The sequence below is a fragment of the Centroberyx affinis genome, unplaced genomic scaffold, assembly GCF_046629955.1.
Source record: "Centroberyx affinis isolate AG114_WGS23_722 - 3 ecotype Tasmania unplaced genomic scaffold, CSIRO-AGI_Caff_v1 ptg005699l_1, whole genome shotgun sequence".
Taxonomy (NCBI): domain Eukaryota; kingdom Metazoa; phylum Chordata; class Actinopteri; order Beryciformes; family Berycidae; genus Centroberyx; species Centroberyx affinis.
Genome location: NW_027282876.1, coordinates 17,501 through 39,130, shown reverse-complemented (window position 1 = coordinate 39,130; position 21,630 = coordinate 17,501). Strand labels below are relative to the sequence as shown.

The 21,630-nt window shown below is 42.8% G+C and overlaps 1 protein-coding gene and 1 long non-coding RNA gene across 2 annotated transcripts in view; one reads left to right on the top strand and one right to left on the bottom strand.

Annotated features, from left to right (window-relative positions):
• Positions 1-284: 284 nt before the first annotated feature.
• LOC139667687 (uncharacterized) overlaps positions 285-21,630 on the bottom strand; it is a 37,660-nt gene continuing 16,314 nt past the window's right edge. Inside the window, exon 3 of the long non-coding RNA XR_011696950.1 lies at positions 285-503. This is a non-coding gene — a long non-coding RNA (uncharacterized lncRNA). The remainder of the gene's footprint in view (positions 504-21,630) is intronic.
• LOC139667688 (sporozoite surface protein 2-like) lies at positions 1,268-14,326 on the top strand. The gene is made up of 3 exons (XM_071547176.1): positions 1,268-1,306; positions 9,732-10,088; positions 14,078-14,326. Exons 1-3 carry the CDS (start codon positions 1,268-1,270, stop codon positions 14,324-14,326), a joined length of 645 nt encoding a protein of 214 aa, XP_071403277.1.

Here is a 21,630-nt window from a genome sequence, read left to right as displayed (position 1 = left end):
GTTATAATAATAGTTATAGTTGTAGTTATAGTTATAGTTATAGTTATAGTTATAGTTAGAGTAATAGTTATAGTAATAGGAATAATTATAGTTAAAGTTATAGTAATTGTTATAGATATAGTAATAGTGTTTATGTTACCTAGCTCTACATCCTGGCCATCAGCAGTGTTTAGTGTTTATGTTACCTAGCTCTACATCCCGGTCATCAGCAGTGTTTCAGTGTTTATGTTACCTAGCTCTACATCCCGGTCATCAGCAGTGTTTCAGTGTTTATGTTACCTAGCTCTACATCCTGGTCATCAGTCAGGATGAGGATGATGTTTGGCCGAATGTTCCGTCTGTCTCTCTGAAGGCGGGGCTTGAGACGCTGGCCGGACAGGAAGTGGGCGTGGCCTAACGTCAGGGAGACGAACAGGAAGAGGAGGAGTCGGCCCGCCATGGCCTTCGACCCCTGACCTCCCGACAGCTCAACCAATCAGCTGCTTCCCCTGGAGTCTCAGCTTCTGGAAGATAAACAAACCTGGGATCAAACCTGTGAACTTCCAGTGACAGGCCCCGTTTCTAAAGCCGAGGTCACACTGCCAGACTGACCGGAAGCTGTTCACACTGTGAGGAGGATCACACACCACCTGACTGTCTGACTCATTAAAGAAACATTTTTACATTCTTGTTCTCGCTCGGAGAAACAATCGAGCCAATCAGAGCCTTTGTGGGCGGGACTAAAGTTTGAACTGTTCGTGTAACAGTTTTTCATCGGTGTTTCAGCAGAGTAGATTTGTTCTGAAAATAACGTCAGAGCGGGCGGTTGCGTCAGTCACTAGTGATCGGTTCAGATACTCAGTTGCTAATGATCGGTTCGGAGAAAATCAACCCCCCCACACAGAAAACGGCTAACTAGGAGGAAATCTCGGTAACACTTTCTATGAAGCCTGTGTCTATAATACATTATAATCATACTTATAACACATTATAATGCCATCATAATGCATTATAAGTATAGTTATAATCATGCATAAACAGGTATAATGTTTTATAACATTACTCATAATCTGTTATAAAGCTTTTTCATTTAAGTGGTAATGAAAAAGCTTTATAACAGATTGTAAGTAATGTGTTTATAATGTTATAAAACATTATAACTGTCTATGCATGATTATAACTATACTTAGAATGCATTATGATAGCATTATAATGTGTTATAAGTATGATTATAATGTATTATAGACACAGGCTTCATAGAAAGTGTTACTGAAATCTCAGCTGGATAATGGAGTGGAACCAGCTGGACGTTCAGTCTGAAGATCAGGTGAGATTGATCCAGGCACACTGTCATTTTATATGACAGATAGATTATGATATGATAGATTTATTCCTCCAAATGAAATGATATAGCAATTTATCAAGAGTGGAGTGAGCGGCATTGGGAATATCTACTGATGTAAACTCTCTATGTGAGTGGGCGTTCTTGTTAAAAGCGGCTTCTCTTCTGGTTCATTTTCTTTTTCTTCCTGCTGTATCTGAACTCCCATTGGCTGTCAGCAGTGTCACTCTCTGATTTCAGTATTTGCAGCTTCACACTGCAGGAGCAGACAAGACCAGACGGACCAAACCAAACACGCTGGAAAAACTCCTGTCAGGCCAAAGTCTCCATCTGAAGCCCGTTCACACTACAGGATCATCTCACCGACCGTTTGCAGATGACAGTCTTATGTATTTTTCTGTTTTCGGAACCGGCCCATGTCCACCGCATGCAGGAGGCCGCGCTTTTTAAACAATCTCTTCCTCATTTTCCTTTCGTTTGGTCGCTTAACATTTAGTCTATTATTATTGAGTCCTAAAAATCGTAATTTTCTTAAAACGAGTGAAGAAATCTGCCAATGTTGTTAGATCATTTCACTTGTTTCCAATGCAAATCAACTTGTTTGAAGAATTTAGTAGAATCAAGAGTCATTTTCTTGACAGCAGTGCAGTGATCTGCCTTATTCTGACTGGTTTCAACAGACTGACACTCTGTTCTAGAAAACTCCTGAAACAAGTGAAGCTGCATTGGAAACAAGTGGAGTTATCTCTCCTCACTGCAGAATGTTTCTCTTGGTTTAAGAACAATAAGATTTGAAGCTGAATATGAGACTAGATGACTTGTTAAGATGGACATTTTTTTGCAATTATTATGACTGAAAATGACTGATTTGTATTGCAACTTTGAGAATATTGATACAAATGTCAGAAAAAAACACTGCGTTCTGTTTTTTTTGGTCAAAATAATTACAGGAAAATCAGGATTCTGGTGTCTCATCCACCCACACACACACACACACACACACACATACACGCACACACACACACACAGCAGTTATTAGCTGCAGTCCTTTGTTTCTCTGATAATAAAACAGCGCAATCCTATCAGTCACACTGACACAAAGCACAGCAGGAGTGTGTGTGTGTGTGTGTGTGTGTGACTGCCTGTTTGTCTGTGTGTGTGTGTGTGTGTGTGTGTGTGTGTGTGTGTGTGGCAGCTCACAGCAGGGTGCGTCATGCAGATTAGCCAGTAATCAAAACACAGGGGGAGGCTCACTGCTCTTTAGGAAAACACACACCACACACAAACACACACACACATACACACACACACACACACACACACACAGTGAGGCCAGTATGTGTCAGTGTGGTGAAGCTCTCATAGTTAAAGTGGTCTGGTGACTCCAGCTGTGAATTTACTGAGATTACATACATCCTGCTGAGAGAGAGGGACACACACACCTCTCTCTCTCTCTCTCTCTCTCTCTCTCTCTCTCTCTCTCGCTCTGATTCCATCTTTATCTCTCTCTCTACTCCCTATCCATCTCTTTCTTAGCTCTCTCTCCCACTGCTCTTTTCTCTCTCTATAGAAATGTCTCAGCCTTCAGAGTACAGAGGAGGAGGAGGAGGAGGGGGAGGAGGAGGAGGAGGAGGAGGAGTGGACTTGCAGAGTGTGTGTTCTCCGCTATGACAGAATATGGAGCCACACACACACACACACACACACACACATACACCTAAAACATAAAACAAAACAAAAAAACACAAATAGAAACAATGGGATAGAACACTGGAGACATAAGTAATACTGCTGACTCAATTAAAAAACAGAGACATGAAAAAAAAAAAAAAAAAGATGTGAGTTTGTGAGAATATGCATAAATGTGCACGTGTGTGTGTGTGTGTGTGTGTGTGTGTGTGAGTGTGTGTGCTTCATGTTCTGTCCTGTAGTGAGCAGCACTGTGGTCAGATGTCAGTAATCCAGTGTGCTGTCTGTTATGTCACAAAGTCTCATTATGAAACTGACCTGGGATCAGACTAACCCGACTCAAACTGCAGGATTATTATTCTCCGTCATTCTGGGTCAAACACAAACATCTCCACTGTACAGCTGAGGATTTGACAACTGATAACAACTTAACTATCAGGATTTTCATGTTCGTGTTTGAATTACACTTTCATCTTTTATGGTTGGAACAAACTCTAAACCAGTGATTCTCAACCTTTTTCATATCAAGGACCCTAATTTAGTCCACATCAGAGCCACAGACCCCCATTTGATGAGATTTTGTCTCCCGGACCCAAATCTGAGAATATTTTTATTGTTAGATATGATTTTGTCCAGAACTCCATGACTGTCTGTATTGTAGGTAGAGATAACAGAAAAACTATGATCAGAACAGTCATTCTTCTACATTCTATAATTGTGTTAACTTCATGTAAATTAACAATTCATAATTTTTCTGGGGACCCCCTGGAACCCCCTCAAGGACCTCTTGTGGTCCCCGGATCCCACGTTGAGAACCACTGCTCTAAACCACATGACCTGAGCAGGAAGGATCAGTGTTTCTGTGTTTTCGTCTGCTGGGAACAGAGGATAGAAAACGACGGTAACATTTCAGTTCGCTAGTTAATGTTTAATTATGTAGTTTACTAATTACTGGATTACCACTAATTGATATATTAGTCAGCCACTCACTACCTCCCATTCACTGTTAAGTAATATGCTGATAAGCAATTAAGCATTTATTCATGAATCAAGAACAACATCGTTAACTGACAGTTTAATTTATCGGTAACACTTTACAATAAAGGTACATTAATTAAGTACATTAATTTACTAATGGTGTTCATGTTAACTAAGGTATTAATTTATACATTGTTTAATAGTTTATAAAGATGACTATTAAATAATGTATAAATTAATGCCTTAGTTAACATGAACACCATTAGTAAATGTTTACCAGACAAATTAGTTAACTGTTAATTAAGGGTTAATTAATGCTTATTAAGCATTAACTAACGCTTAATTAATGTACCCTTATTGTAAAGTGTTACCAATTTATCCTTTTTTTTCCATTTCCTCTCTGGCAGACAGTGTTGGGCAAGTTACTCTGAAAATGTAATCAATTACTCTTTCTGAATTTGAAATTGTAATTCCTTACACTACTGTCACTGAAAAATGGAATCACATTACTGGGAACATACCAGTAGTTACATGTTAGTTCCCGCTAATTACGCACATAATCATGTCTGTGGCCGACCTGCTCATCTTCAAACGTCCATCATCTTCCTCACCATGCTCAAGAGCTGTCTTTATGTTTTGAATACTAATTAATCCTTATACTTATTGTACCATCTGTGCAGTGAAACCGCTTCAAAACTGCTTCAAACTGCCGGGAGACCAGCCTGGAAAAAACCCTCTGCCTCTGCTCCTCCTGATTCCTGACAGCTTGTTTTATCTCTGACATCAGTGAAATATTAGATCCTCACCTGCAGGACAGCAGCACACCAGACAGTATATAACCCAAAGACAAGCAGACAGACAGGCAGACAGACAGGCAGACAGACAGACAGATGGGGAAATCATGCATATTAATGTTTGAGTTTACATATTGCACGCTCGGACACGTGCAGTCGCGCACTTCTGAACTAAAAACGCCCGCGAGGCTCATAAATTCTGTCGACTCTCATCCTGATGAACCCTCTTTGGCTCAGGCCTCGGTCTGCTCATTAATATTCATGAGGTGGGCGGGCCTCGGCGCTGATGTAGCCGGCCGACGAAGGACTCGAAATGAAATGTTACGAATGTCAATAAAGAGAGAGGTAGAGAGAGAGAGAGGGAGAGAGAGAGAGAGGGAGAGGGAGAGAGAGAGAGGTAGAGAGAGAGAGCGAGAGAGAGAGAGAGAAACAGTGCTGGAGAGAGAGGCAGAGAGGTGGGGAGGAGAGCGAGCAGTAAAGAGAGAGAGACAAAGAGGGAGAGTGGTAGAGAGAGAGAGAGAGAGAGGTAGAGAGAGAGAGAGAGAGAGAGAAACAACGGTGGGGAGAGAGAGGCAGAGAGGTGGGGAGGAGAGCGAGTGGTAAAGAGAGAGAGACAAAGAGAGAGAATGGTAGATAGAGAGAGAGAGAGGGAGAGAGAGAGGTGAGGGGGAGAGCAGTAGAGAGAGAGAGAAAGCGGTAGAAAGAGAAACATAACGGAGAGAGAAATAGAGAGGCAGAGGTGGAGAGCAGAGCGAGCAGTAAAGAGAGAGAGAGAGACAAAGAGAGAGAATGGTAGCGAGAGAGAGAGAGAACGAGAGAGAGAGAGAGAAAGGTAGAGAGACAAAGACAGATACAGTGAAAACATGGCCCACTGTTCCATATTCATCAGTGTCTGTGAAACACAGCAGGTGAAGACCAACAGTGAAATGTCACCCAGCGATCAGCCGGAGCTGAAGTGAAAGGTCAAAGGTCAGGTCACTGTTTCCTGACACAACTTAGTATGAGACAGGAAGAAGAGAAAGCTGAAAATGTCAAATCTAGCGGTTACCTTTGTAACAGTGTAGCTAGTCTTTATTACCAAGCTAGTTTTGGTCTTGAAATATTAACGTGAGTTTATATATCACAGGACGGGACACGAAGATCAATACGTTTGCCGATATTTTTTGTCTCTTTGATCAATATGTCAGCCAATATTTCCTGACTGTTAGCAATAAATATGTCAGTATTTATTTATGGCGTTTATTTCCCGTCAGAATCGTTTGTCTTGTCTCCACTCTCCTGTCTGACTCACAGCCGGTCTCACTGTGTTCAGACCCAGGACAGACTGGCTAACCCGGGACAGACAGATAGTTAGTTAATTAGTTTAGTTTAGCTAGTTAGAACCAGACCAAACCAGGCCGGACCACAGCTGTCATATCCAGGCCAAAGATCTTCAACTGTCATTAAATATTAGCAGAATGTTTTCTGAACATGGTGAGGAAGTTTTGTGCAGGATTGAGTTTTACCAGTAAGTGATATCAGATGACCACCTGCTTCTTAAAATAAGTGATTTGGAGAAGAAGAAGAAGAAGAAGAAGAAGGTGCTGCTGTTTGTTTCTCTGTTCTCTCTCTGAACTGCTGAAACCAAACGCTGAGTCAAGGTATATGAGATTTATTCAATAGTTTTAAATGCTGCTGCTCTTTGTCCTGCTGGCCCACTCAAACCAAACCAAACCAAACCGAGACAAACCAAACTTAACTTAACCAAACCAAACCAAACCAAGAAAAACCGGGACAAACCAAACCAAACCAAGACAAACCAAGACAAACTAAACCAAACCAAATGAAGACAAACCAAATCAAATTTAACCAAACCTAATGTAATTTAATATAACCAAACGAAGACAAACCAAGACAAACCAACACAAACCAAACCAAACCAAACCAAATGAAGACAAATCAAATCAAACTTAACCAAACCTAACGTAACCTGATCTAACCAAGCCAAACCAAACCAAGACAAACCAAACCAAACTTAACCAAGCCAAGACACACCATACCAAACTTAACCAAACCTAACAAACCGAGACAAACCAAACCAAACCAAACCAGGACAAACCAAACCAAACAAAGACAAACCAAACCAAACTTAACCAAACCTAATCAAACCAAACGAAGACAAACCAAACCAAACATAACCTAATCTAACTAAACAAAGATAAACCAAACCTGACCAAACCAAACCAAGACAAACCTAACCTAGCCAATCCTAAGCAAGATAAACCAAACAAAACCAAGACAGACCAAACCAAACCAAACCTAACCACACCTAGCCTAACAAACCCAAACCAAACCAAACCTTGACAAACCTAGTCTGACCTAAACTAACCAAACCAAACCAAGACAAACCAAGACAAACCAAACCTAACCATACCAAGACAAACCTAACCAAGACAAAACCAAACCACACCAAGACAAACCAAACCAAATCAAGACAAACCAAACTAAGACAAACCAAACCAAATCAAGACAAACCAAACCAAACCAACACAAACCAAACCAAGACAAACCAAACCAAATCAAGACAAACCAAACCAAGACAAACCAAACCAAATCAAGACAAACCAAACCAACACAAACCAAACCAACACAAACCAAACCAAGACAAACCAAACCAAACCAAGACAAACCAAACCAAGACAAACCAAACCAAACCAAACCAACACAAACCAAACCAAGACAAACCAAACCAAACCAACACAAACCACACCACAGTTAACCTGACCAGAGCTAATGAAGACAAAGTATCAGTCACAAGATGAGCTACAGACTGTAACAGACTGCTGTGACTTTGGAACTGAGCAAAACTCATCCAGATAGAAGACAGGAACATCTAAATATTCTGTAGAACAAGTAATACATCAGCTTAAGACAAACTGACACGTCTTCTCTTTTTCTCTCCCTCTACAGCTCTCTGTCCCTTTCTCTTACACCCTCTCTCTCTCTTTCTCTCTCTCTCCCAGTCTTTCTTTTTCTTTCCTTCCCTTTCAATTCAATTCAACATGGTTTATTGGCACGAAAGCTAAGAACAATATTGCTAAAGCATTAGATCTCTTCACACAGATCTCTTCCTCCCTTTGTAAGTCTTTTCTTTTAATCAGCCCAACATCACTCCTCCATTCAGTTCAATCCAGTTTCTTAACTGGTCTTCCTCCTCCCTCTCTCTCCGTCTCTCTCCCCGTCTCTCTCTCCGTCTCTCTCTCCTCACCTCCTCCTCATGCTGTGCTGCCTTGCTTGTAGGCTCCGTCCTGAACCGGCAACCTCAGGTCCTGTTGGCTGTTACCGCGGCGCTGGCATGGCAGTAATCCCTGTGACAACCAGATGGTCCCCTCGACAACCAGACCGTCCCCTCGACAACCAGACCGTCCCCTCGACAACCAGACCGTCCCCTCGACACCCGCACGGTCCCCTCGACAACCACTCTGTCCCCTCGACAACCAGACCGTCCCCTCGACAACCACTCTGTCCCCTTGACAACCGCACGGTCCCGCCGTAACACCGCTGCACTGCCGCTCTGACCCTTCTCTCTTCTCCTCCCCCTCTCTCACTCTTCTCCTCCCCCCCCTCTCTCTCTCTCTCTCTCTCCACCTCTCCCCGTCTCTCTCTCTCTCTATCCACCTGTCTCCGTCTCTCTCTCTATCACTTTCTTGTTGTCTCTTTCTGTCGTTTCTCTCTCTATTTCTCTCTGTTTATCCCTCTGTTGCTGTCTCTCTCTCTCTCTATCTGACTCTAACCTTCTCTCTCCATTACTTTCGCTCGCTCTATCCCTCTCTCTATGCTCCCTCCCTCTCTCTCTCTCCTCCTCTGCCTCTTTACCTCGGTTTCTCTCTGTGCTATTCTCTCTTCCCTTGTGTTTGCAGCGATCTCTATCTCTGCTTCTCTCTCTCTCTCTCTCTCTCTCCACAGTCACTCGCTCCCTCCCTCCATGCCCACTCTCTGCACTCTGACTCCCTCGCTCTCTCAGTGCATGTATCTCTCTCCTCTCCCTCTCTCTGTCCCCCTAGAGCTGTTTTATTATAATTCCCCCTCCTTTCCTCTCACTCTTCTCCTCTTCCCTATCCTCTTTTCCTCTACTGTCTTTTCCTCTCCTTCCTCTGCTCTTTTCCTCTCCTTTTTCTCCTGTATTTTCCTCTCCCTCTCCTGTCATGACAGTTTAAAAACAAACAATATCGCCAAAGCATGTAACAAGAAATGAATCATCAATAAACCAGAGTCTTTCTCTCTCCTCTTTCTTCCTCTCCACCATAAAATCTGAACTCTATGCCGTCCCTCTGATCTTAGATGTTCTTAGATGGAATGTCTCTCTCTCCCAGAGCAAGGAACCAGAGGAGCCTAAGGAACCAGAAGAACCAGAGGAACTAGAGGAACCAGAGGAACCAAATGAACCAGAGGAACCAAAGGAACGAGAGGAACCAAGGAACTAGAGGTACCAAAGTAACCAGAGGAACCAGAGGAACTGTTGGCGTGACGAGCAAGAGGAACCGAAAGAATCAGGGGAACCAAAGGAACCAGAGGAACCAAAGGAAACAGATTAACTGAAGGAACTTGACGAACTAAAGGAACCAAAGAAACCAAAGAAACTAGAGGAACCAGAGGAACAAGGGGAAACAAAAGGAACCAGAGGAACCAAAGGCACTAGAGGAACCAAATGAACCAGAGGAACCAAAAGAACCAGAGGAACCAAAGGAACCAGATTAATTGAAGGAACTTGACGAACTAAAGGAACCAAAGAAACCAAAGAAACTAGAGGAACCAGAGGAACAAGGGGAAACAAAAGGAACCAGAGGAACCAAAGGCACTAGAGGAACCAAATGAACCAGAGGAACCAAAAGAACCAGAGGAACCAAAGGAACCAGATTAATTGAAGGAACTTGACGAACTAAAGGAATCAAAGAAACCAAAGAAACTAGAGGAAACAGAGGAACAAGAGGAAACCAAAGGAACCAGAGGAACCAAAGGCACTAGAGGAACCAAAGGAACCAGATGAACCAGAGGAACCAAAAGAACCAGAGGACCCAAAGGCACTAGAGGAACCAAAGGAACCAGATGAACCAGAGGAACCAAAAGAACCAGAGGACCCAAAGGAACCAAAGGAAACAAAGGAACCAAAAGAACCAAAGGAACCAGATGAACCAGAGGAACCAAAAGAACCAGAGGACCCAAAGGAACTAGAGGAACCAAAGGAAACAGAGGAACCAAAAGAACCAAAGGAACCAGAGGAACCAGAAGAACAAAAGGAAGCAGAAATATCAAAGGAACCAAAGGAAGTAGAGAAACATATGAACCACAGGAACCAAAGGAACGAGAGGAACCAAGGAACCAGAGGAACCAGAGGAACAAAAGGAAGCAGAGATATCAAAGGAACCAAAGGAACGAGAGGAACCAAGGAACTAGTGGAACCAAAGTAACCAGAGTAACCAGAGGAACCAGAGGAACCAGAGGAACCAGAGGAACCAGAGTCTCTGATGTCATCAAGAGACAAACCAGTAGCTGCTCTGTTGACGGTGAATGGGAGAGTGATTTTCTGGACAGATTTTCTTACTGTTGCTGTGACGAGCAACTGGAGCTCTTTTGGTTGCTAAAGCTCAATCCATGGTGTGTTATGTCATGTGACTTTCTACTAGGGTTCATGGGTATTCAAGATGGCGATTCTCTGTTGTTTGTAGAAAGTCTGAGGAAGAGCTACTTGCTCGAAAAGTCACTTCTATTAAATTCTTCATATGGGAGCATTTTTGTGTGCAGATCTTCTTGTATTTCACTTAAAGAATCGATACCACATGATACCAACACTGACTTCGGCATTGGAAATGGATCTTTTTTAACTGACAGATAATAATTAAATAATTATATTAAAATAACCATAATAAGCTTTTATATATAGCCCACCCCTTACCTAAAAGTAGAAGCTACTAAGGGTTTTACAAAAAGCATCAAAACAAGGAGTATAATGTATAAAAAGGAGATGAAAGTGGTTTAAAAAATCAAAACATCAAAGTCGTTGTCTAGTGAAAACCTTGTATCTCCAAAATGTCAACCTTCCAGAAACTAAGAAAACCAGCCTCGTTTTCAGCCTGAGCCTCCAGCTAAAACGTGAAAAATCACCCACACTGGAGTCACGAGGTTTCCCCATGGCAACGGCGATTAGAAACAACACAACAACCCCAACACAACAACAAGATTAAAAGTGATGAGGCGGTGCGGATTCAACATTCATGCTTACACGGAGCTGCTGAGCGGAGAGCCGGCTCTGAAAATAAACTCACATCTCCCTCATCAATAAAGCAGCTGCAGAGCGTCTAGTGATGAGCGAGGCGAGGCTGCACATCACAACCAGACATCAATGATTCATATCTGGACACCGCTGACTGACTTCTCACTGTTTACTGTGACAAAAAAACTAAATATTTCTATCCAAAACAGATCCGAACTGCACCTGCAACTCAACGACTCACTTTCAGTCACATCCTCAATTAAATGAATCTGAATCACTGGTAGGAGGAACACAAAATGGCCGCCGTGAAATGGCCACAGCTGGGATCACTTCATTGATTCAAAATGTAAATCCAAGCTGAGTTAATGACAGGGTATCACGCCTCTGTTATTTACTAAAAGACGTTTTGTTTATGACGACTTTCTCACCCAAAATGTCAGAATTTGAATGTTAAAAAAAAAACACTGAATGAACTGAAAGTGAATTAATTAAAGAGTGTGGGTCCAACATGAGATCTCTACCACAGAAAACAATTAATAGATCAAAAATGAAACCAAAATAATACAAAAACAAGGAAAGGGCCAAGGCCTTTGACTCTTGTTCAAATGAAAATGTTAAAAAGCCTTTTGCATGGCTAATTCATACTAAATTAAACCAATTTACTCTCTAAAGAATAGCAGCATAAGGCTTTAGTTGACTAAATGAGACGCTTTAACAGACTGGATCCTCTAGATTTTAGAGATATTGCAAGAGCAGCTTCAGTTAATGCCTGAAATTGAATGAAATTTGAATGAAAAAGTCCAAAATATAAAGATGTGCAGCGTTTTGTAGCTGAACTCAACACTGACTGACACCAAAGGACAGGAACAACCGCATGGGAATTCTGCTTTAGGGTGGAATATCTCTTTAAACAGCCTCCAGAGACACTCTGCCCATCTGCTCCATCTGCACACACACACACACACACACACCTACACACACACACACACACACACACACACACACACACACACACACAGAGCGCTTCAACATGAATAGAACATGAAGACAGAAGCATCATCTAAATACAAGACCTCATTTACACACATTTACACAACCACGCCTCTCTCTCTCTCTCTCTCTCTCTCTCTCTGTTTCTCTCTCTCTCTCTCACACACACACACACACACACACACATTCCCTCCTACCTCACCATCCTTCCCCTCTCATCCCTACATCCCATCCATATTTACACTCCACTACATGTTTCTCCCTCCCCCCGCCTCATTTACACAGCAGTACACGTCTCTCTTTAGTACTCTCTTTTTCTCTCTCTCTCTCCCACCATCCATCCCTCGCTCATTTACACACAGCTACACGTCTTTCATTTTCCCTCAAATCCATCCATCCACATCCCAGTTTCATATGGATGTGTAAGCAGGCATACTAATGTAAAAAAAAAACTTTACATGAGAGAGAGAGAGAGAGAGAGAGAGAGAGAGAGAGAGAGAGAGAGAGAGAGAGAGAGAGAGAGAGAGAGAGAGCAGAGCAGCAATAAAGGAGAGAGGAAAAGTGAGAGGAAGGGGCAGATAAAGGTAGAGAAACAGAGAGAGAGAGAGAGAGAGGAACAGAGGTAGGGGAGAGGTAAAGAGAGAGAGAGAGAGAGAGAGAGAGAGAGAGAGAGAGAGAGAGAGAGAGAAGATGCATCTCATTGTCACCTCAACAATAGATGTGTATTTATGTTTGTTTCTATTATATTACCTCCCATGTTTTATTGTTTCTTTTTATGTTTGTTTAATGGAATTCTTTTCAGAATGTATCTTTTTTTTTACATACATTTTTGAAATTATTTGTACTGTTGTATTGTTGAATGCTTTGGCAGCATTGTTTCTTTATGACATTCATGCCAATAAAGCAAATTGAACTGAATAGAACTGAGACAGAGAGAGAGATAGAGAGAGAGAGAGAGAGAGAGAGAGAAAAGCTGAGAAGAGGGTGAGATGTGTTATCTGTCTAATGAACTGCTGTTATCTGACACAACACCTCTACTGAATGACAAGCAGAGAGAGAGAGAGAGAGATAGAGAGAGTGAGAGAGAGAGAGAGAGAGAGAGAGAGAGAGAGAGAGAGAGAGAGATTGACAGACAGTTTATTGTCTCAGGAACAGACTTCCTCTCCTCAGCCTGTTTCCTCTGACAGGGAAGCAGCAGACTGACTGAACACATCTGACTGGCTGCAGACACACGATGCGCTCTACAGGCTGAAGCCCTGTTCACACCTGAAGCTTCACCCACAAATATTATTTTAATTTTTTATTTTATTTAACCTTTATTTAACCAGGCAGGTCAATTAACAAATTCTTATCTACAATGACGGCCTAGCGAGAGGACAAAAGGACCTCTGGAAGGGTAAAGGGAAAAGGGGACAAAAAAACCCAAAAAAAACAACCAAATAAAAAATAATAAAATTACAAATTCGAGTACGAGTTCCGGCTCCACAAAGACTCCAAACCTCCGACTCCATGAAGTCAACGGACCACAACCCAACTTCTGATAAAAATATAAAGTCAATACATTTTCTACACAAGAGGTTTTGGCCTCAACAACTAATTTCACTTCTTCTAATATGAGTCCTTATGGAGATTTTCAAAATAATTGTGTCATTAACAGATATAACAGATAAAACACGGGGTTGTTTTCCTAGTGATTGACAGGTTGATTATGGGCCAATAGCAGGCACAAGAGGAACAAGAGGAAACCAAAGGAACCAGATGAACCAGAGGAACCAGAAAAACCAAAAGAACCAGAGGACCCAAAGGCACTAGAGGAACCAAAGGAAACAGAGGAACCAAAAAAACCAAAGGAACCAGGGGAACCAAAGGAACCAGAGGAACCAAAGGAACCAGAGGAACCAGAAGAACAAAAGGAAGCAGAGATATCAAAGGAACCAAAGGAACTAGATAAACAAATGAACCACAGGAACCAAAGGAATGAGAGGAACCAAGGAACTAGAGGAACCAAAGTAACCAGAGGAACCAGAGGACCCAAAGGAACCAGAGGAACCATAGGAACCAGAGGAACCAAAAGAACCAGAGGACCCAAAGGAACTAGAGGAACCAAAGGAAACAGAGGAACCAAAAGAACCAAAGGAACCAGAGGAACCAAAGGAACCAGATGAACCAGAGGAACCAAAGGAACCAGAGGACCCAAAGGAACCAGAGGAACCAAAGGAACCAGAGGAACCAAAGGAACCAGAGGAACCAGAGGAACCAGAAGAACAAAAGGAAGCAGAGATATCAAAGGAACCAAAGGAATGAGAGGAACCAAAGTAACCAGAGGAACCAAAGTACCGAGAGTCTCTGATGTCATCAAGAGACAGACCAGTAGCTGCTCTGTTGACGCTGAATGGGAGAGTGATTTTCTGGACAGATTCAGGTTGATTATGGGCCAATAGCAGGTGGAGCTGCGGCTCTGCGGACGACCCAAACTCCGCCCCCTCCACCTTAGCTCCGCCCCCTCTGCCTCTCTTTGGCTGCTCCGGCTCCAAAAAATGTCAACATGGCGGCGACCTTAAACACAATCTGCAGCTTCAAAACCTTCAGGAGACGATGGAGGAAGAAACTTACTACTAGAGACTCTGGGCAGAGTATTTTATTCTGCGACTCGCTCACTGTAGCGTTTGTTTGAGAGTTTAAAATTTGAAAACCGGCGATGTGAGAGAATTTTTAGTTTCCCAAAATGTCTGTAAGAGGAGCAGCAGATTAATATGATTCATTAATAACAGCAGGAGAGACACACAGAAGCTGCTCATCCGCCATTTTTCTACAACAATAACAAGTGACATCTTCAACATCCGGCCTCGCCTCACCGTCATGTCAGGTGTTAACGCTTTCTGCGAGGAATTTTACAACAGAAGCTGATAGTGAGAACAGAGCTGCAGGAAAAGTTCACACAGAAATCTGACAGCTAGTATGTGAGAGAAGCTTGAAACATGCAGACAAACATCATCTGGAGTCCTGTTCTATTTTTCATCAGCAGAAGTGTGACCAAGTCAACTTTGCTCCAGTCCCAAGTCAGTCTCAAGTCTTGAGGCACGAGTCTCAAGTCAAGTCCCAAGTCTAAATGTGGATTACCTAGTCAAGTCCAAGTCAAGTCCATGTCATTAATGTCAAGTCTCAAGTCTAAATGTAGAACAGCAAGTCAAGTCAGAACAAATCAAGAGTCCAGTATCAATTTAATATCTTAAAGAAAACTATATATCTAGGACTTTTCAATGCAATATGGTTTTAATAGGATAAAAACTTGGTAAGAGCATCATGAGTTTGATTTCTAGAATCAGTTTCAACTTCAATAAATTCAATCATTCCATACAAATTCAGAAAACAGAATTTAAATTCAGTCGTCTGCTGGAACAAATCTCATCACTTTCAATCTGAGTCATTTACACAAACACAAGATCTCAAGTCAAGACTTTAGAAACCTTTTCAAGTCATCAGAGTACAAGTCAGAGTCGAGTCCCAAGTCACCAGAACCCAAGTCAAGTCGAGTCTCAAGTCTTCTCTTCATGCAGCAAGTCAGGTCTCAAGCTATTAAAACTGTGTCCAAGTCATGTGACTCGAGTCCCACCTCTGCTATCTGGACAGCTTTAGTAGGGAATTTGAAATTTTTCAGTACCAGCACCAACATTGGTGCCTTGAATTTGACACCGGTACCAAAACAGTACTTCTTCTTTTTTAGGTACTTTTCGATATCTTTGTTGAATAAAATCTTATAATACTGTAATAATTTTGGATTATCATATATTACTTACCACCAGTTTCCCCAACTAAAAGAAGTAATATTTGAGCTCTTAAGTGTGAGCGTTTTTTTTATGTATCTCTTTTTCTTTTTAAACACTGATGTTGGATACTGGAACAATACCAGTGTTGAGAAACTGAGTATAAAGAGAATTAAACACAGGATCAGAGAATTTCTGACACCAGTGGGTGTAACAAGTCAAAAATCCAAGCACATTTTCTGTCGTTTTCACACAGAGAAAGAGAGAGAGAGAGAGTAGGAGATAGATAGAGAGAGAGAGAGAGAGAGAGAGAGAGAGAGAGAGTGTGTGGGTGTGTGTGTGTGTGTGTGTGTGTGTGTCGACAGGTGAGCGGTGCTGGCAGACTGCCAGGAGGTAATTACAGCCTCCATTAGAGAGCTGTGATCATGTTAAACACTCACCTCTGACACACACACACACACACACACACATATACTTATCATGGAGGGCTCTTTACTGTGTGTGTGTGTGTGTGTTTGTGTGTGTGTGTGTGTGTGTGTGGTCAACGAGCTGTTAGCAGAGATCACAAAAAAAGCTGTTTTAGTGTTTAATTAATCTGAATCACGGCAGCTTTCAGCTACAGACACTTACTGCTCACACTAAGGACAAAACTGACCTTTGACCCTGACTGACCCTGACTGACCCTTCATCCTATCCCTAACCCTGACCCTTAACCTTAACCCTGACCTGTAACCCTGAACTCTACCCAGAGGACTATCTGTTTCCACCTCCGGACAGCAGAACGTCCTCACAGGTCCGCTTCAGGATGGGAAACAAAATTTACCTGGACTGAAATAATCTGATATGAGCCTGAGTAAGACAACAGTCTGAACTGCATTCTCTGATCCTGAATAATGTCACAGTCAGTAAGCAGAAGCTCATTAAGACATGTGCAGTATTCTGGTTTCAGTCTCATTATTGAAGCGGTTCAGACTGTAAACACCTGAATCCAACCAGGACTCTCTCTGGACCGCCTGACGCTCCTCTGCCTTCCAGAGGCTGAACTGGTTTCAGAGGAGAAAGAAAGAGACTGACAGCAGGAAACAGAAGGAGAGGCTGAAACTGAGCATGTTCAGGATTTAGAGGGAAACGGAGATCATGAAGTTTTCAGTAAAGTCTGAAACTGTCCGAGTCTCCGGTGATCCTCCTCTGTCCTGCTGACCAGACTTTGACAGGAACATGAATGGAACAGTTCTATAAGCAACACATGGAGGAGTAACGCCTGCACACTCGCTCCATGCCACAAGAGTTTAATAGTGACAACGTTTTGATTCTACTTGGATCTTTGTCAGGTCAAAATGTTTGAAAATTATAGACCACACCTATATTTATACATCATGCACACCCATAGGCTGACAAGCTCTATGATGGCAGGTGTGGTTAACCAGCCAAACCGCCCAGGGTGATAAACCTCCAAAAATAATTAAGAATTCAATAAAGTACATAGAAAACAGATACATAGAGAAAAAAACAGTAGTACAAAAGCCATACAAGAAATCTTAAATTCATGTAAGAAATTGGGTCTTAACACCCTTCTATAAAAAGTCACTATTAAACTTTTGTGGCAGGGAGCAAGTGTGCCGACGTTACTCCTTCTTATTCAGAATGAAGCCAATACTCTGATTATTGCTGTCCATGTAAACAGAGTAAATGTTCGGACACATGTGGCTCCCTGTGCAGTTTGTCTGAATATATCCACTCCGCCCTCTGATGCTGCGTTCACATCACAACAGAAAAAGCCGAAAAACAGGACGACGTCTCGCTGCTACAACTTAGAAGTCGGTTCACGTGTTCAACTTGTTTAAAGGCCCACATCCAAAATAACTTCTATCATGAATTTAAAATCAGCTACCGCTCGCTCCTAAGCAGAGTTGATTATATTAGTGTGAATAAAACAGATTATTTTGAGTTTTATTCTCTTGGACTGCTGACAGCGGAGGATTCGCCGCCTGTCGACACTCTTCCATAATTCATGACGCCGAGTGGAGAAATCAGAGCCGACAGAAGAGTCCCGCATGTCCTGCTGAAACCTGGACTTGGAGACCTGTGTGGCTACTCTGATCCAGAGTTTCTTAAAGTATGGTTTGGGAGCCAAAATGGGTCGTGGTATTATTACCTTTGGGTCCCATGTGGCAGGTGGAGGAAGAGGCCAGTTTCCTGCCCTGGTTCCTGTTGTCAGTCCGGACCTTCCCCGGGTCTCTTACCGGTCGGTTCTCGGTGTCCTTGAGTCGAGACATGAGCTTCCTGTCTGGCCCTCCGTAGAGCTGCTCCCTGCGCACGGGTGTAGGGTACTGAGGGTTGGCTTCAGTCAGGATGATGCTTGGTTCTCATCTCAAGAGTGACATCATGATCCTGACCGGACCGCATGACCAGCTTCATTCACTCACTGTGTCGTTTCCAATCTCTGAACCCATTGTCTATCGGTCTGACGACGATTAGACTCTCCGATTAGCAACTTGAGACGCGAGAATGGAGTCGGAGTTGAGAGACGACATCTCATATGCAGATATCTGTTTATAGAGATTAGCCGAAATGTCGTCCGGACCTAAAACACCTACAGAAAGTATCGATGTTTGTGTATTGTGTGGAGAAACGTTCAACTCGTCGTGTCTCAAGTTGCTAATCGGACTGTAAACAATGACCGGCGCACGGAAGAGGAAGTCTTGGCCCGGATGTCCGCTGGCTACACCGGAAACCCCGAAATAGATAGACATAGATCTAGAAATAGATAGATAGACCGATAGACGATGGGTTCCGAGATTGGGAAAGTGGTGAAGAGGCACTGCTTCGTCTTGGCCGGGTGAGGAGCGAGACCATCGGGACTCTGGAGCGTCCGGCCGAGCTGCGGACTACCAGCTGGGCCAAACCTGACTGGCTCTGAGGCAGCAGTCAGGTGGATGTGGTCCGATCCAATCAGGAGCAGAGGGTGTACCTAGTTGAAGGCATGGAACGGAAAACCCCTCAGGTGTCTCTAGCGTTCCTGTAGGGCTGAGATAGGGTATGACTGGTCTTCAAAGGTTAACGAAAGCCCCTTGGATGCTGTGTGTGTCATTGGGCTGGACAGAGGCGAGACCTCGAAGTTAGCAGACTGTCCACTGAGGTTTTGCCTCCTCCTGACGCTCTGTCTGCAGGGCCGACTGTTCCCTTCTGCCTTGTAGCTGTCGTTGCGTAGCAGCTGCAGAGGATTATGGTCCGTTGGGGCCCGGCGCCGAGGATTGCGAATGCCTGGAGGGATTTCTGATGATTCTTGAGCAGCACAGGTACAACTTTCAGATAGATACAGCCTACCGGTTCATACAGGGTGAGGCAAGAAGAGTCCCGATTGATTTCAGTGTCAGATGCTCTAAATGCTGTTTCCTGCCTTTCCACCGACCACAGTAAACCTGGAGGAAACGCTGTGAACACTGTGTAGCAGATTGGCTGCTTTTTATTTGATTCAGAACTAAGTCTATAAAACCATTTTATGATGCTAGAGCCAGTTTCTGTCTTTTAAACCAACACAGTCGATTTAGAAATTAATTTGTTTCACGGTGAACCGCCAGCAGACAGACAGACTGGCTTCAGCCTGAGACTCTGTTAGGCTGATTTAGCTGATCATATCCTTAGTGTGTGTGTGTGTGTGTGTGTGTGTGTGTGTGTGTGTGTGTGTGTGTGTTCACTACAGCTCCTTTCAGAGAAACAACAAAAGGCCTTTCAGATTCAAATCCACTCCTGAGACAGAGAGAGAGATAGAAGAGAGAGAGAGAGGGAGAGAGAGAGGGAGAGAGATAGAAGAGAGAGAGGTCAGAAAAGGAAGAAGAAAGTGAAAGTGAAAGAGGGAAAGCACAGGAGAGATGGAGAAAAGAGAAAAGAGTCCAACTGGTTTAAGGAACGTCTCTCTCTCTCTCTCTCTCTCTCTCTCTCTCTGCTGTCTCCGTCTGCTGTTGTCATGGTAACCAGGCGTTACGCTGATTATTATGGTCTGGTCTGGGATGTGGACTAACGGAAGTGAAACAGCGGCTACAGACTGACTGACTGTCTATCCATCTATCTATCTATCTATCTATCTATCTATCTACACACTCTCCTGGTTTCCGTGACGACAGCACAGAGGCTCAGCATCACTGGACTCACACTGGTCGTCTTACTGGTCCACTGGTCCTCTGTGGGACCAGGTCTGGCTTTCTTCCACAGATGCAACCTGATTCCACATAAGTACGTGAAATGAACTCGACTTTTTAACACCAGCTTACATGTTGGTGGCACAAAGTGTTAAAATTCAGTTTTCCCAGCAGGAAACATGAAGAAGGCACGACTATAAACAGGAAGTAGAGTCACACTGAAGTAGCATAAAGAAAAGGTGGCATAGAATCCTGTTCCCCATGCAGCAGCTACTGATATTTGGCAGTGTTAGCTAGCTAATTAGCATAGAATATTAGCAACTGTAAGTGAAACTTTACATTTAACGTTTAACCATACAGGTGTTTTGGTAAATTGAAGTTCTTGCAATGCTGAAAAAACAAACATACGTCTTTTTTGAGGATTATAAATATGCTAAAAAATAATGCTGTGTAGTGTTTACAGTGTTTTCTGCCATGTTGACATTGATATATGTTGATAACTGAATCTCAGAAATTTCGCGGTTGAGAAATTCTGACTTGAAGGCCCCGTTCCATCGCATTTCTCCTACTAGCAGAATTTCCAACTTTCTCACTCCTCTGGAAGGCAGCATTAGTGCAGCCAGAGTGCAGCGGCAGCCATCTTGGATCCTGTCCAGAGCCAGTTCTGTGTCCTGGCTGGAGTCGATGTAGAGCAGCACGACCTCACTGTGACCCCTGGCCTCTTTACCCATAACCCCTTGCATCAGCCTGGCAGCGGCCGGCAAACAGACTCCCTGGGACGGTTTAACAGAGCGGATCCATAAAGGAACAGAACATCTGAATATTAACCCTTCATGGCGGAGATTTAATTTCTGTTGTTGCAATCAGTGACTGATTAATGTTTCCATCCTTATGTTTGGTCTGAAATTAACATCCAGGAAAAGCTCATTGTAATTTGAATTCTGTTGCACTTCAGAATTAATTACAAACTTAATCCATTTCATAAAATTAACACGCTCCCTGATTGTACCTGAAATAGCTTTGAAATTGGCTAGGATGATATTTTTCTAAGCAAAATGTTTATTAATTACTTTGGTCGGTAAAAAGGAATAGTGCAAGGTCATTTTTTAGTCTACCTCTCCAGCAGGTGAGCCAAAAAGTTAATTGCAGACACTGAACCATAAATTTAAAAATGAGGGTTTGTGAGAAATAACTGTCTCAGTGTTTTAGTGTTTGGTATATGAGTTTATTTTATGAGTGAGAGGAAGGTGCAAACTGAGCTCCAGCTGCCAGACTCATGCTGCTAGATGTTTTCTGTGTGTTTACTGCAGAATGTTTTGTTGCTGAGAGTTAAAGCTGCACTCTGCAATTTCTGCACTTTGGAGCTTTGAGGACTTCATTACCCAGAAACCCTGTGTGGTGAGGTCAGTGACTGTGTTTACTGAGACTTGAGTATCCCGGTTATGAGGCTTATCCCGGTTTTGATCATATTCGGGATATGGTGTTTACATGGAACACAGAGAAATCTGGGTATTCATATCCCCGTATACATGATAAATACTAGTATCCCGGTTACTGATTACTGCAGGCTATCTGCACAGGCGCCTGTGATGTTTACAACACAAACTGACAATTTTGAAAATCGTTAATCTGATATTCCTCTGTAACTGTTAACCTTAAATTAATTTGACTGTTGTGTTTTGATGTTTGGTAGTAATGTTTCTTT